The sequence below is a fragment of the Myiozetetes cayanensis genome, unplaced genomic scaffold, assembly GCF_022539395.1.
Source record: "Myiozetetes cayanensis isolate MyiCay16 unplaced genomic scaffold, myiCay2020 scf5-8, whole genome shotgun sequence".
NCBI lineage: Eukaryota > Metazoa > Chordata > Aves > Passeriformes > Tyrannidae > Myiozetetes > Myiozetetes cayanensis.
Genome location: NW_026087742.1, coordinates 106,466,974 through 106,484,419, shown reverse-complemented (window position 1 = coordinate 106,484,419; position 17,446 = coordinate 106,466,974). Strand labels below are relative to the sequence as shown.

The window sequence follows — 17,446 nt, the reverse complement described above, 5'->3', positions numbered from 1 at the left end:
TAACCAGTATTTGTTAAAGACAAAATAGGTATGTTATGAGGTAGTTTTAAGAGGATTCCAAAGAGTCGATGGAATTCCATTAAAAGTTCTTCCAGTTGGTTATGGGGTTTTTACTTGTGTTTATGTACATTTAAGATTATCTTCCTAGTCTTCATTGAAAGGCTGTTTTGTTGTTAAAAATAATATCACATTGGTGAATGCTTTTGTACTTAAGCTAATTACATTGATGACCAGAAGCAGCCCTGTCATGATTTTCTATGCACTTACAGACTTCCCTAGCTTTTGTCTGTGCTGTGAATTAGGTGTAAACTCAAGCTCAAAGCCAATCTTTGGTATGAAGCATTGCTTAACAGAACATCTATCCATGCAATTCACTCTAGGCTTAAATTGTCCTTTCCCCAGCCTTCTTGTACCCACAGTTTCAGAAGTTATCCAGAATTCAGCCTCTTCCTAGGCTTAGTTTTGTCTAGCTGAGCACTCAGCAAGATTAAATAGGAAAAGCACAGGTCACAGGACTAAGCCAGCATGTATTACCTTAAACCTGCCAGTATAAATTCTGATCTGTGAGCAATTCTGGATTCAAGGAGAGAGTAGCAATAAGAACAGAGGCTACATGGGGATACGATTGTAGCTGAGCTGTGTGGAGAGATGATGCTCAAGGGACACTAACAAAAAGTTACATTGATTGTGTCTGTGTATGGGAAGCCAGAGGAGAAGACATAGAAATGAAGAAAGCTGCAGGAAAAGAAAAATGCCTTGAGGAAAGAAAGGAAAGGGGCATTTGGTCTTATGGTATTAGTTTTAAAACTGTAAGCAAAGAAATCATGTCCTGATGATAAATTTCTATTGCTTAGTTAAACCAGATTTCGGCCTCTAGGGGTTATTTGGCAAATACACAGAGCCATATCAAGGTCAAGGTCAATGATAGGTCAAGCCTATCATTATTTTTCCTTTCTAACTGTATCATGCCCCATTATTATACAATTATTCCTTCCTACCACCAACCAAAAAACATCCCTGAAAGTTTTAAAATGTGGCTTGCTTTTTATTTGTGCAACCCATTTGTTTCCCTGTTATATATCTCACGATTAGGCCAATTGAAAGATGAACTACTTTTACCTTCTGCTGTGCCAATGTCGAGGGAACACTTTTTCTTACAGGCAATATTTAAGTTAAATGAATCTTCTTCCTATCAGTTGTTTTACTTAATATATTCCAAAAATATTCTATTGTTAATTTCAAACCCTTTTTTCTTGCTTTACCCAGTCCTATTCTTAGGTCTAACTTTATGATGACAACCTTTAAACATATAGGCTATAAAGGTGCTGTTAGATGTCACTCATACACTGTGAAATCTTTTTACAACCTCCCCCTTTTGGCTTCTTGCTCAAGACTTGACTTCACTGGGATTTTCAAGGATAAAAATAAAACCGATCTTACAACTGATACAACAACTTGTATCTCTGTTTTCATGCAGTACACCAACCCAATAAAACGTTAGGAAAAACCATGTTCTTCAAAGGGCTGTTCCAAGGAAAGGGTCAAGGAGCTGTGATTTGACTGATTAAAAGAACAGAGAACTGTTTGTAAAAGCAGCTCCATGGTCAACATTATTTCAGCACTTGGTTATCCTGTCCACATTAAAAGAGATTACTTTTCACATGCTGATTTATACCAGTATACTTTCAAAAGTGCTTTAGAAGTAGTTTGTTAAAGGTATTAACAGATGGATGTTTTGACTTCAATATTGGCAAGTAGCCACTCTGTTCAGGTGCATAAAGTCAGTCCAGTTTGCTATACTGTTACTTATCAGCCTTTTCAATTTGTTCTAGCATCAGTTAAGATGGGGGGAACCACCAAAAACAAAATCTTTTTTTGAATGCTTTCTTTCCAATAAGATATATTAAATCCCGGTCAGGCCCTGAGGGGTAACGACTGTTACAGTTGCAGGAACTTGCTTAATATTAAACTGAATGTTCACTAATGGAAAAACAAACAAACAAACAACAAAAAAACCCCAAACACAACTATCTGAATATAATTGCTGTTTGTTACTTGTTTAGAAAACAATCTCTTTTTTTCTCCTCTCTTAACAGGTGGCCATTGATGAGCGCATCAGGCAACTGCATGAAGCTCACAGGGATTTTGGCCCCACTTCCCAGCATTTTCTTACCAGTGAGTAATTAACCATTTTTCTTGCTCAGCCTGCACACATAGTTAATTGATATTTTTTACCCATGTGCTGATTATCATTGCTGTGAGTTTCTATTTTAGACTGTGTTGTAATGGTTTTCTTTTTTTTTTTTCCTTATTCCTGGGTGCATAGGACTGTTAAATAAGTTCATATAATCCAGATCCAAGGTAACAGGAAAATATCTGCCAGTATCAAGTTTCTTTGTCCATACATCTGTCACTGCAAGGCTGGTCTTCATTGTTTAAGGATTCCTTTTTAGAACTAGCAAATTAAAAAATATATTTAAATGAGTTTCTGATGATTTTAACCCTGAAAGAATTAAAAAACTAACAAGCAAACAAAGCCAACCAAATTTAGTTTATCAGTTCAAAGAAATGTTCAGCTCCAAAAAGGGTCAAAATAAGACCTGCAAGAAAAATATTTTACAGGATTTGATGCCTTAACAGAGCAGTGAGCGGACCAAAACAGTGGTGGGAAAGTTGGCAGAAGAATGGGAACTTTTTACAACTCTGCATAAAATATAACTGCCAGTAAAATTCCTGCTCCACCTCCACACACATTCTTTTATTAAGGATGTTTTGAAGTACACTGAAAGACAACTTGAAACACCTTCAAAGCTCCAAGGCTTCTCGGAGGCCATGTCTTTTCTATTGTACTTCAATTAAGGAGAGTAAACAGTAAAGCTTTATTTAAGAGATTATATCAGCAGAACAGACCATAGTCACGGGATAATGGTCTCCTACATGCAGAGGGACAAGTTATCCAGCCATCAGAAATAGGTGTTACTATTATTGCACATCTACGTTCACAGTGGGATAGAGGACAAACTTTTCTTCAGCTGATACTGCATTGTAATTTTAATAGGTTAACCATTTTTCCACTGAAAATCTCAATGGGAAACTGAAAAGTCTCAGCAGGATGAACTGCAAATTCCAAACCAGAGTAAATATTTTGCCGTATAAGAATAATGCTGGCTGATTCAACCCTGCACCTCGTTTTATCAAATTATGATCCTATGAAGAAATTAGCCCTATTTTTGTACTTTTTTCAAAATCTCTTTTATTTAACTCTTAACCACTGGGAGTAATTTGTCAGCTCAGTATATATAACTGCAAATCAGACCTGTTGAGACTGAACTGAATGTGTGAAAGTTGTTACGGGTATGCGACATGAGTGCAATGTGTAAACAGATGCCTGTTGTTCTTATAACCCACAGTGTATTCCTGGTGAAAGAATAAATTTGTAGGGTAAATTATACAAGCCTGAAAAAGATTAGAGTGATCTGCACTACATTATCACACCAAACACCAAACAACATGTCCTTGTTCTCTGTGCTGGTGTTGAGTGCAGGCAATTTGAGTGATGGTTATGTCCTAGAGCCATTCTGCCTTATTACTGATAAATTAGATCAATCTAAAAGTTTCTCAGTGTTACCATTAGTCACCTTTTTCAACCCACTAACTAGAGCCAGCAAAGGGTGGAAATCATTCTGGACACTTCTCACCATTTGAGAATCACTTTGGGAAAAGGAAGCATGTGAAAATATGTTGAATTTGGAAACAGTCAAATCACTGAGGAAAATGGACATGTGTGATTGTTTGTTTGCTTGTTCTCTCTCTCTTAGTTGTGTGTGCAAATACATATTCTTACCCATGCTTGCAAAAGTTAGGTATTTGAAGCTCTGAAAATATCTACAGAATCTCTCACAAGTATAAGTGTTCAGTCACTGAAACTGCCAGCATCTATATCAGTCCCATCTTTCATGAGCACCAAATTCCAAAAGCATCCGGTTCCTCAGTATCATGTACTATTACTTTGCCCTAGGAAAATATCATGCTTTGACGTGCTTTTTATGTACTACCTCTGCTGCATCCCTACACGGATGGAAGCACATCTCTTGGAGAGATGGCACTGCAGGAGAGGGAGAACCACAGTCCTTGCCCTCTAGCACTAGTCTTTTTCCTGTACTTGCACTTTTGGGGTTGAACAAGGCAAACCTAAGGGCTACCAAACAGAACTGAGCAGGTCAAATGAGGGTGAATTTAATGGCTTTTAAAGGAGCTTTCAGTACATGGCAAACAGAGTCCAAGTTGATCAGTCTAGCTGTGGCAAAAGCAGTGAAGAGATGAATCATAGGAATTTTTCTGGTTTTATTTTATAAGCTCAACTCAGAGCATTTTTATCTAAGGACCTCAGATACACATAAGATTAATGCAAACTATAATCAGTACGGTAAATAAGCAATCTATTGGTTGATGCATACCTAGTTTATATGCAAGTAATAATCAGTTCATCCTCTAACTCAGCATCAACTTTCCCTCTACCATACATGCTTACTCACTTTAAGGTGCAAGTGATAATCTTCAGCTCCCAACTGTGTTTATATTCTTATATTAAAAATGGTCCTTTTAGAGTTGATATACCATTAAGTAGTTCTGCAAAAAGGGTGGTACTGCAGTCAAGCTCACATAAAATCAGTGACTGTATTACATTTTTCTCCTGTCTGAAAGAAATAAATATGAGCTGCTAATCTGTGGTATTTTTTCATGTGTTTGTTATTATTTTATACCTAGAAATTTTAGCATCGTCTGTCTGTTTCTGCTTGGCTGAAGCAGAAGCTGCATAGGGCAGTTGAAAACCAAGCACAAAAGTAATGATGGAGTGATGCAGGAATCTCATATTTGTCATGCCCTGTGCAGGCAAGGAATCAAGTGGTAGTCCCTTATTCTAAGCACTTGTAGGCTGTTCTAAGGGCTATTCTTAGAGCTGTTTCTGAGAGAGATTGGAAAGAAGGTGTGAGCTGGAGAGATAGGGAGTCAAAAAGTGGCAGGGACAGGGGCAGGGGGAAGTTTCCTCCTTTGTAACATTTGTAATTTAGGGACAATTTTTCTCCATTGTCTTTTCATACAGTTTGATGTTCTTTTTCCACTCTTTCATCTTCCAGATGACCAGGTGACAGTGTTTATCTGTGCTGTTGCACAGGGTAATTCAGATGTCTCCTGGTTGTGAGTTAAAAAGACAGTGAAAAGGGAAAGTTATGCACTAGTGTCTCTGTCCACCAAGGCTTTGCCCTCAAGTATCTGAGGCAAAAGTGGCCCTTACTTTTAAAAATTGACCCTTACTTTTCTGCTAGTGCATGAACTTGCCTCTCTCCACGCCTTCTACATTTTTTACTGGGCTCTCTCACCTCAGTCCTTAATCTTCTGATCTGTCCTTCATGATTCCCCAAACTCATTTCACTCTGCCTGTCTCCAGTCCCAGCTCCTCCTCGGTTCATTTGTTACCAAGAAGAGAGGCTCCCAGCATTCACAACAATAGTTGTTAAGATGTATCTGATAAATGTATTACATGTGCAAGACATTATATCATGAATTCATGGAGTGAGTTTGTTTTGAAGGACTTGTTTTTTTAATTAGAATTCTCCAAATCAGGGTGTAAAAAAAATAGCAAAAATAAGATCTTTCTATTAAAGAGAAACTTGTAAATATTTATAAAAGTAATTAGAAAAATCTGTGATCCTTTCATGGATGACGGTGCTTAATTTAGGAATTACATACAGTAATTGAGGTGTGAAAACGAGTATCTGCAAATTTCGAACATAATGCCAGCTCTGGAGTTTTCAGTGACTCCTCTGGAATAATCTTACTATTTTGACTTCATCTTTATTTTTCTCTGTGATTCTGCCTCTTACAAAGACTGGCATTCATTGTTTCTTGTTGGAGGACCCACCTATATTCGTCACAGTGGTTATTACTTTTTTTTTGAGATGCAATAAATGAGAGGAAGGATTGATGTCAGATTGGTTTTAATATCATTTGCTGTGCTCTCCAGCCTCCTATCAATCCTGGTTTTAATGGCATCGTTCATTCATGTGCATTGCTTACGACTGCTGAAAAATAGAAGGTATTACATCTTTTTAAAACATGAGCAAACCTTGTAATTTACTGTCCAGCCCCAGTATGAGGCATCTGTTAGTAAGTATAACATGTCAATGAAGTGACTGCGTGAAATAGTGCTCAAGATATAACCAGCAATTACTTAAGAGTGTGACTGGAAAATTCCAGGCATTACTTGTGATTTCCAAGCTCAGAGAACATGGACCTTCTTTAACGTGGAATAACCTGAAAATACAAGGAACAGAAAGAGCATTTAGGTTAGCAAGGCTAAAAGGCAGATATGCATCTAGCGAACATTTTGGGATTTGCATTTCCCAGGCTACAAGCTTTTGCTACCTGCATTCACCAGCACCAAACTGTTCAATCCTCACACCTAAATATGTGCTAGGACTTGTATTTTAACTGTAGATACCTAACTATGCCTTTTAATTTTGGACTTGTAAGCAAGAACAGCACTGACTTCAACACAAAACAAGGCACCCATAGCAGCCTTCATTCAGAAACAGAAAGGTGACTTATGCTGGGGCAAACAATTTGTATTGCAAGATCATGATCAGAGTGCATCTACTGCATTTTATATCAGACAATTTTTCTTAAAAATAAAATATATGGTCATGGGAGTGGCCTCTGTAACCTAGGTCTCTTTTTCTTGGGATAAGCTCAGAGCTGTTAGAAGTTCAGATCTGGCTTTTTTTTTTTCCCTTCTTTCTGTTCCTTTGTGTTTTCCTTCAGTTATTTAGGCCACTCTCCTGAGAAATTGGAGATGTGGGTCTGAATTCCTTCAAGCTGGAAGAGAAGACAAGTACTTACATCTCCCACCTCCTGTGTGAGTGATTAGATTATTATGCAAAGCAAAGATTAGGGAAGCTCTTTCTTGCACAGGCAGATGTCTTTGAAAGGGCAAGTCCTGCTAATTAAGACATCTGACTCTGAAAATGACAGGGCTCTATGACTTAAGACACTTCACCCATTCATCTGATAGATTATTTTTCAGTGCTAGCTACTGAAGCTTTCTTTCTTATTTCTTACTGCATACATTATGTCATATTGTCTTTCGGATATCACTTTTGACCAGCAAACATTGAAGATTATGTCCATTCATCCACGTCTTTGGATACATTATCTAATAATTTTAGATATCACATCAAATGTTTTGAATAGAAAATGCTACCAGATAGTAGAATAAAGATAGAGGATAAGTGGTCACTAAAGAATCTGCCTAACTCTGAGAACTCTCTGAAAGCAAAAGGATTTTATTATTGCATTTAAATACGGTCATATTAGCTAGAGGAGCCTGGTTGCTAGAAAACTTTTGTATAAATGCAAAATGACTACATGTGCTTCTGAAAAAGAAAAAATTATTAAAGTACCAGCAAAACCAAATGCACTTCACAGGTCTTGCCACTGTTATTATCACGGCGAATTTCTACCACAACTGGTCACCAATTCAACCTTAAGACTCTTGTGATGGGTAAATCAGATTTAAAGTTAGGAAAAAATGTCTTCAATCCATTTCTTCCTTACTTACAATATCATGACCATAGCTACAATTTTCAGTAGTGCTAGCCTTGGCCTGACTGCTAAAGGTTTTCAGAGTAGTTATGCATTGGTATATTTTGAAAGTATATCTTTACGCTTACTTTTGGAATAAAATTAGTAGAATTAACATCACAGTGAAAGTACGTCATTAAGTCATATGATCACCAGTCTTTTTCTTATGAACCTTAATTTTTCATTACGTATTTTTCTCAGGAAAACCACAGAGAATCTCTTCACAAATTTTAATAATTTTTTAATTCACAACGAAATAAGATCTACGGAATTCTACCTTTATATTTATATTTTTCTCTTTCCTTCACGATTGTGCTAAGTGACCCTTTCTAATATAATACATTGGATACAAACTTCTGAACAAAATTGTAAAGTCACTTTCCAAACTGTGGTGTTCTCCCCCTTTCTTCACCCAGAAGCAAGCAATTTTTCCTTGTAACTAATATCTAGTGTTTGGGGAAAAAAGACTTTCAATAAAAATATCTTAGAATGGTAGTTAAAAATAATCAATTCTAAATCTTTTTCTTGTGCTTGTGGTTTTCATTTGTCATTGATTTAAATATGCTGTGTACTATTTATTTTAAAGCAGAGAGGTTTTTTTGGGAGGGAGTGATTAGGAAAAACGTTATCTTTTTTTTATAGCAGCCTAATTAATTTCTTTATTTTATCCTTGGTTGGCAGGATATCCTATATTCTGCAATGCTAAATAATTTGCAAGTAATCAAATATTATTTTTTACTCTTAATGAGTGTAAGACTCAAAAGATTGTTTATTGCCTATTACAGTTTTGTCCACTCTCTGAATTGCTATGTTACTAAGACAGAATTTTCCCCAAAATATTTTATACTCTTTTTGGAGTAATATTGGGTCTGTGAACCCAAATGAAAACTGCTTCATTTCTTCACACTGCCAGGTTTAATTCTGTTGAATTTAACTATGTGCCCATGTTGTCATGAGTTGTATTCAGTTTAGGACATTCCCTTTTCCTCAGGCTCAAGGACTGGAATAAAATAGGCTTATTCAATATATGCATACTAAAAAAATTCTGTTATATCTTGCTATGTAAGACATGGAATATTTACCAAGGATTTATTTTTATATTTGTCTAATTCAATTTACCAAAAATCACCACCAATTTTATTAGGCCATTTGATGACCTCATTTGATCAATCAGTTTTAGAGATTTCATTTTTGAAAGAATGAACAGAATTTTATAAGAGTGCAACAGAAGCTAGCAATGTGAAGTACCTGTAACTTGAGGTATGTGGATCATTGTAGACTCTATCATTTTACTATATTTCACGTAGTATTCTATTACTAAACAAGTAGATGCTTGTATTTTTGCCATTTTACAGTAATGTGACATTTAAGAAAATGAGCATTAGATGGATCGTATATTTCCCGTACAAGTGACATTTGGAAACTTCTGGAAACACTATTCATGATTAAGGGTGTTCATTATTTAGATTTTATCGTATAATGTTAACCCTAAGCTGCAGGTGATAAATCTGATGTTGGCCATAAAGATTCCAGCAGGAAATGCAGGATGGAAGGGCCTCTTTTATAACTCTTGTAAAATGATTGTTGTAATTGGCCCTGATCATGTGCTGAGCTTTTTAATGCTAATAATTCTTTCTTCAAATTGGTTGGAAGTGCTCTAAAAATGATGTGCTCAGTAAATGTCTGCATGTGTGCTACAGCAACAGATGATGCTGCTGGCATTCCAGGGAAGTAGTGAGTGTTTACTTGGGCTTAAGAACAGCAGAATCCAAGCTGAGAAGGTGCCCTCCATCTCCAAAATGCCCATGAATCCATCCCCATGTGCAGCAAGGAGCAGAATAGACCCCATGCTGTGTAGTCCTTATGAAAGGCAGGTTTTGATTGATGTTTCTGCCTCTGATATCAGTTTCTCAGCCCTGTGGTGCAATCTTATAACACAATCTGATTGTTCAGCAGTCTCACCTAGTACAATAATAGATGCACATAATTTAGAAATCAAGCCTGTATAAATCTGGGGTAAAAAAAAAATATCTTTTAGAGGTGTATACTGACATTTGTTGCAAAGAATCTTGGAGAACTGTAGATTATGCAAACACTACTATTGTGCCACTGTCACACAGGCTTATGTTTTGGAGATGGCATCCTGCCAGCATGTATCATGACCTGATTATGTTGGGGAAACATTGCTTTAGCATGTTCTCTGAGGAGGAGAAGCATGAGCGCCTTATAGTCTGTGGAGAGCAGTAGTTTTAATTTATAATGGTGTAATTTGAAAATAATTGAAATCTAGTACTCAATGCATCTTCTTTGAAAAGTTAAGGTTGCTTACACAAATGGGAACTTTTGATTCTTGTGGAATCAGAGTCTCTCCAGATGCAAAGATAATCCTATCATTCTTTCTCCCTGCCTGCCTTTATCTGAAGTCACCAACTCCTTACCTTGCTGCAGTGAAATATATTCATATCAAAACAAACTTTATGTGAATAATTTCCTATCTCTATGTTTGTGATAAGATATTAATGATGATAATGCTAGGTGGAACAATGTAAGTCATGCAGGTAGAGTTTCTAGGATGAATAATTCTAGAGAATTATTATCACTAAAATGTGAAATGTGAACATAATTAAGGACCTTGCTGAGTTACAGATACTGTAGCCACCAAACAGGGTAATGTGAATGTAAAAATGAGCTTAGCTTTAACTACTATGATGCTGAAAGGCATACATAATAAATATAATAAATTTGTGCCAAAGCAAAAAATAATTGAGAGGTTGTGTGTAACCATGTCTGGGCACTATGAACTGCTTCTTTGTGGTTTCTGTCCTAAACCCCATAGTGACAAATAAGAGTCAAAAGATTTTTCTTTGTATTTAGAACTGAAAATGTACACTCATGCGTGACCAGAATTGTGTGCTGCCTATGTAAATAAGGACCACTGAGAGTAACAGTTAAATGTGGACATACTAAATTTACTCTTTGAATAACTGAAGGAGAAATAGTTTGCTATTGGTAAACATACATGTATTTTTCATTATGTTTGTTGTGCTAAAGTGAAATATTTATAAGATTATTTTTTTGTAGTATCAACACAGGAAAAAATTATACTATCATCCTATTTAATATTTCATTCAGATTCCTGCATAGATTAAAATACTACTGAAGTTCAGAGAGCCAGCATGCCACTGTTTCATTATACATTCTGCAAACAAGTAAGAATGTAGGCTTACCGTCAGGAACCGTATTCATGGGCAAAACAAGTCTCAGCTATTAGCACATGCACAGAATGAAAAAACTCCAAAATTAAATAAATAACCATTTAAATATATATAAATGCAAATTAAAAATAAAAAAAAATAGGGAAATTTAAATTCCCTCCTAAAATGCCCCATATTTTGTTGTAGTATTTAATTTGAGTCAACAGCATTGAAAGTAGCTGAGTGTATGGTAATGGGTTTTTACACTGTGCAAGCTCAAACAGTAAAACACTTGAATTACTCTTAGCAAACAGGAAATGTCTGCTTCTTGAGTGCTGTGGCACACAGCATTACTAGAGCATCACATAGCAAGACATTTTAGATGGACTACTAAAATGGTCTTAACCATTTTCCTGTACTAACTTTGTAATGGATAGTAAACCTGTATTGATAACCAAAGATAAGAAACAGCTGTTCTCAGCTTCTGGCCTTCTGCCAGAAATGAAATTATTATTCTCTATGTATGGCTGTAAAAAGTACTGCATATTTTGTCAACTCAAATTTATGCAAGGTTAGAATCATCCAGGAGACCAAAAGTGTATTACAGACAGCTTCACAGCAATCTCTTGAAGGAACACTAAATCCAATTATGCAGAACATCACAGAATTGTTTGTTATTCCTATAGCACTTAGCTTTCATGAAAGCAGAAGTATTTGTTCCCCTTCTAGTGGATCAAGAACACTATCATATGTGAGATTCTGTGATAATAAGTTATGACTGGAGAGCTCTTACCTAGATTAATTCAGAAGCAACAGAAGAAATATATCTTCTGAAAAATACACAGCAATCTATTCTGTCCTTCAGGTATTGAACTCAAAACAAATCTTAAATGGGGGAAACTGTTGCTTGGTAGTATTCCCATTGGGAATATTAAACATTGGGAGAGAAATATGTAAGAAGGTCAATTCTTAGTTAATACTAAAGAGTATTTTATTTTCAAGTGTGATAACTGACTGTAATCTCATTCAAATTATTCCTCAGACAATACCAATCCTCATGAGTAAGAAACCTTACAATTGTCACTGAGTAAGCATTTGAAAACTATTCGATGAACCACATATTAGCAAACAGGTTAGCATTACTAAATAAAAACAGGCAAAGAAATCACCTAGTAATTGATGACATAAAATGAAATTGTAATCTGTCTCTAATTCCTTGGTTTTTGTTTCCTAGTGCTATCTAGATGATGGAGAATATTAGATCAGTCACCAAAATTGCATTTACAGCAGTTTATGATTTCACAAGTAGAAAGAATAATTAAGCATCATGTTTATGAATTTTGTATGAACCTGGAAATAGGGTTAAATGTAGGACATGTTCCCTTACTTTAAGGTATTTAACATCAAGACATTACATAATATTCTATTTTTTATACTTTTTGCATTCCTATAAATGACATAACAGATTGTACCTTTACATCATTTGAGGCTATAGCAGTTCCCATAAACTGAGCAGCTGCAGCTCAGTGGACAGCAGCCTTGGCCTTCACAGCTCCTCAGTGTGCAGTCTGTGAACACTGAACAAAATGGCAGTGCCTGGTCCAAGAAGGACTGTTTGATCATGTATAAATTAGGTGTATATTTGGGTATTTGTATTTTAAATGCGTACATCTATGCTCTTGCATTTGTGGGCCATGCTACAGACTTCAGTGGCAGGGCAGTGTGCTAGTTTTACAGGAGATCTAACACCATAATTAAAATTCTGCCTCTTGCACACTTTGAGAGTTACTGGTTCTCATGGTTCATACCTTTGAAATTTAATGTTACTTTTCTTTTTTTAAGTATGCAAATCATGCAAATCTTTTAAATGATGTAAGTAGTGTAAATGATGTAAATAATAGCTTAGCTACAGGTGGCTGGTTAGAAGGCTGAAGACAGCAGGACCTGCAGAGATGCTGAGGTAGAATTTTCAGAACTCCTTAGCAACAAATAATCTGAAACAGTATTATTGCATTTATGGAAGGAGAGTTTTCATGAGGGTGTGTAGTGATAGCACAAAGGAGAATGGCCTTAGGCTGAAGGAGGGTAGGTATTAGGGAGAAATTCTTTACTGTAAGAATGGCAAGGTGCTGCAGTGTTGTTCAGAGAGGTTGTGGACTCCCCATCCCTGGAGGTGCTCAAGATCAGGCTGGATGGGGCTGTAAGTAACCTGGTCTAGTGAAAGGTTCCCTGCCCATGGTGGAGAAGTCAGAACTAGATGATCTTTAAGGTCCCTTCCAGCCCAAACCATTCTATGATTCTATTTCTTCCAAACATATTCCTTGCTTTCCCTAGCTTCTTAGCACTGTCCAAAATGTATGTGAAACCCATTCACCCACTTCCCAGCCTGTACCCTGTTCCCAGCAGCTCTCCCTTCTCCTCTTCTGACCATCTAGAATGGCACTACTTTCAACCCTGCTGCTTTCTGATTTGTCTCCCCTCTGTAGAATCCTCAGCCTCCCTCCAGCCCTTCTTCACAAATCATGTGCATGCAGCTCTAAAAAACATAGCGAGATTTCCCTATGCAGCCATTTTTCTAACCATGTTTCATCTCTTTCCTCCAACCCTTGTTGCCCACACTCGAGTATGTGGGCAAGGGAGGGGCACTGTAGTTCATTCTTCAGACTGACTTCTGTGAATCTGGTACAAAATATATGAAATGTGTCTATTGGGAATTCTTATTTGTATGGATTGTGATTTGCTGACTGTTAAAATACCTGCAGTTTGGGAGTGGCGTTTTTAAAGCATCTATTTTGAATGAGAGAGGGAAAGAAAATAGACCCAAATGGTCAAGCAGCTGATTACTGGTTGTCTTGGTAGCAATTACTTTCCTTTGTGAACAGCAGAGGTCACTAAAAAGAAGGGTTACACTGGGTGAAACAAACAGGCTTTTTTTTTCCCTCTGCTACATTACTTTTCATATGTTTTCTGTTTTAATCATAAATTAGAAAAAATTCTTGTTTCTACTGCTTTTGACAGACAACAAACTCCTAATAAAAAACCATCTCTTGATTATGGCCTAACCTATAAATTATCTCTGCCTCTAATAAAAAATACTTTACAATTGTTTTGCCACAAGGAGTTTTATAAAAACCTTTGTTACAAAATATTTTCATTATGATGTAAGTTGATGTTGACATTTAACACTGTGATAGACAAGAGTGAGTAATGTAATTTCCTCTCTGTTGTGATCACACTGCCATTTTTTTCCATTATTTGCTGTTATTGGAAGGCAATAAGCCCAATTAGTAATGTGGAGAAATAAAACTATTTACCATTTAGAACAAGAGAATAAACAAAATACTTAGATGGTCTCTCAGTGTAACTTTGTTCAACGTAAAATGTAAATAAATGCATAATTCTGTTCTTAGAAAGATGGGAAGTGCTGACCACACAAGGAAAGAAATAGAAGTAATCCAGTCAAACCCATTAGCAGGAGGAACACTATAAAAGAACATGCTAGAAAGAGAGGTTGCTTCCTCTGCTTCATATCTGTCCTGAAAGCTTAACTGTCGAGGAGGGGGGTTTATATTTATCTTTGCAGCTGAATGAGTTCCATTTCTCTCAGATTAGGACAGAAATTTCTGAACAGTAGGTTAATCCTTCCTGCCTTCACGGGCAACTGAGCAAACAGACCTGTATCAACGTGGCCGAGTGCAAAATTGTAATTCTAGAGATTAACGTTGTCTTTCCTGTTTGACCTCCATGTTTCTCTCCTAGGTATGTTTGTATGTATGACTGTATGTGTGCAGTTATTTATTTATTTGTTTGTTTGTTTGTTGTTAACAGCTTCTGTCCAAGGCCCCTGGGAGAGGGCAATCTCACCAAACAAAGTGCCGTATTATATCAAGTGAGTATAAATAGTAATTCATTCCAGCTATTTACGTTTCTTATTTAAGAGGACATTTAGTAATTTTCTTAGATTATTGTGAACTGCTCCTATAGTGCCTAAATGGGAAGGACAAAAAGGAGCAAAGCATGCTATACATTTCACAGAAGTGTCCTAGTTATTTAAAAACACTGTAGGATGCATTGATTTGTAAGTTGTTTGGTTTTATGCTACTGTAAATCACCTGCAAATGAAGTAAAACTTTGGGGTACCTGGATTATAGTTTAATTTGTGCCATTACCCACTGAACAGTATGTATGGCAGGTTTTGCAAAATGTAATACACTAGGAGTTTTTTTAACCTAGCACTGCCCATACTCAATACAAAAAAAAATTGCTTTAAGGACAGTACTTGGTAAAGTCCATAGCTGGGGAATGACATGCAGAATTAGTCCCTACAGACTAATCTTTTAGGGTTTAGTTCCCAAATAAAATAAGTCTGCTCTAAGATATGTGCCTGCACAACAAATGAATAGAAAATTTTTTAAAAATCAACAACATGGAAACACCTGCTTCACCATGTAAAACCAACAACAAAGGTGTTTTAATACATTTTTTTTCTTTTCTTTTGATTTCTTCACCTGTAATATGCTTTGAACTACTTATTTTCTGAAGGAAACAGGTAATGCAATACCTGTTATAAAGATGGTAGTGCAAGTAAGAGAAACATGGGTATTGTTTAATACACACTTTTACCTGACTCTTCCTTATATTCTCTAGACATTTTTCAAACTCAGCTACTGTCACTGAAGCCATCTGCTTTGTCGCAGTGGTACTTCAGTTGCAACTTTTACAACAGGGTGAACTTCTGCAGCAGCTTTAGAACAAGCATTTTAGTTATGCATGAAGGAAACTAAGTCTGTAGTGTAGTTCAGAGGTACAGTTATACCTGCCTGGTTTACCCTTGCATTAAATTTGTGATTTTTCTGATGTTTGCATTTGGCTGTGAATAATGAAACAGTCACAAGGAAGCTGGAAAGCTCAATCAAGAAGGAGAGGCAATCTACCAGAGACATACTAGAACGCAAGTTGGTGGTCTGGGATGTAAGAGTCAGTTTATGGTACTAATATGAAAGAAAAGATCCTCCTTTTCTCTTTCATGTGTCATGACTTGCCATTATGGGGGGAAGTGCCTTGGCAATTCTTAATGTTGGCACAAGATGCATTTCATGCCTTGCTTCCCACCTCTCTGGGTGTTACATCCAGCAGCCAAGGGTAACTGTTGACTCTGTGCAAAAATGATCAGTGCTAGTCTTGCTTACTCTTTAATACTTTTTAGTCTTCTGTACTAGGCCATTTACAAATTCCAAAGAATATACTTATTTTATTTTGTTCACTTTAGAAAATATTTTAATAGCCATAACAGTTGTAGCATGAAGTCATGCATCCTGATTTAGGATCCTGCTGACTACGCTGGTTTGTCGCGAGTGGGTGATTTAGATCGTTTAAAGAATCACTGCCAGAGGTACTAAGAAAAGTGGGTTTATAAAAGTGTAGCTTAATAAAGTTCAATGGCAAAGTTAAGTCTGTTACTACAGGGATGAAACATACAAAGTAATATCGAGTTTGAATCTATTTCAAATGATTTACATATAGACCGAAGATGCCAAAGGGTGAGGTAGACCCTCCTGTTGGGTCATGAATTTGGGAAAAGGCCTTCTTGTTTCCTAAACTTCCGATGGAGCTTAACTGTGACTCGGTCCAGTCTTAGTCTCAGACTTGGACAATGACATATGTTTAAAGAAACTAACTAGATGGATTTCGTTAACATTGCTTTAGCATGCTATCAGCCACTTATTGAGGATCTGTTGTAAATAAGGGGTCTCTTCATCTTGGTAAGGAAGGATTTCTTGGTCTTAGGTAAGGAATTTCAATGCTTGAGAGGGGTCCCTGCTCAAGGGGAGAGTCACTGGTGTTCAGTCCAGTTGTAATTTAGACGGAATTTGAGCTGGACTCATCCAAAGATCGGTTGTTTGTAGAAAGGTATCTGCCTCAAGGAACAACCTTGAGAGTTGTCCCAGGGCAAGGGGAGATCACCACCATACAGCCACACTGCCTCACAGGGAGAGCTCAGAGGCGGCTTCCTTAGGTTTTCAAAGTTATGGGATAAAGTGGTTGACTCATAGTCAAATTTAATACAGTGGGGAGGGTATACATGAGGCTCCTTGTACCCATAACTTTCTTTGTTCTTTGATAAATGAGTCTTGGAAAAGCCACCTGCTATTCACGCTTTAATCACACAATCCATGTTTCAAGCTCATGTGCATCGATGTTCACTGGGTCACTCTGCCCTTTTGTTGGTTTCCTAGAGGAGTTCTTGGCCTGGCTGCAGCTCAGGCCCTTATTTCCTTTGGAGCCTGTACCAAACTATTGCTAGTTTGGTTAAGGGGTCAGGTGCATCTGTCATATGTTACTGGTTTAATGTATGTTTAAATTTAACCACATTTTTTATAGAAAAACTTGCTGTTCTTGAGATGCTTAACAAAGCAGTCAAGCTTTAATGAGTCTTAGTGAGCTGTTACACCAATTGCCTTCTCCAGCTGTCCTCAGTCATTTTGCTTTACATTCATTCTCATCACTCATATTTCATATTTACAAACAACTAAATTGATTTCTGTACCATTTTGGCTTTTAAAAGCAGCATATTCTTTTTCTAATCTTTGACCTATTACTTTTCTACCAGC

The 17,446-nt window shown here is 36.7% G+C and overlaps 1 protein-coding gene across 11 annotated transcripts in view; it reads left to right on the top strand.

The window, feature by feature from the left end:
* DMD (dystrophin) overlaps positions 1–17,446 on the top strand; it is a 1,047,400-nt gene that overhangs the window by 920,098 nt on the left and 109,856 nt on the right. For all 11 annotated transcript variants that reach the window (XM_050333288.1, XM_050333286.1, XM_050333290.1 and 8 more), the window contains 2 exons: positions 2,097–2,175; positions 14,664–14,724. In XM_050333288.1, the coding sequence (XP_050189245.1) occupies positions 2,097–2,175; positions 14,664–14,724 (140 nt within the window). The remainder of the gene's footprint in view (positions 1–2,096; positions 2,176–14,663; positions 14,725–17,446) is intronic.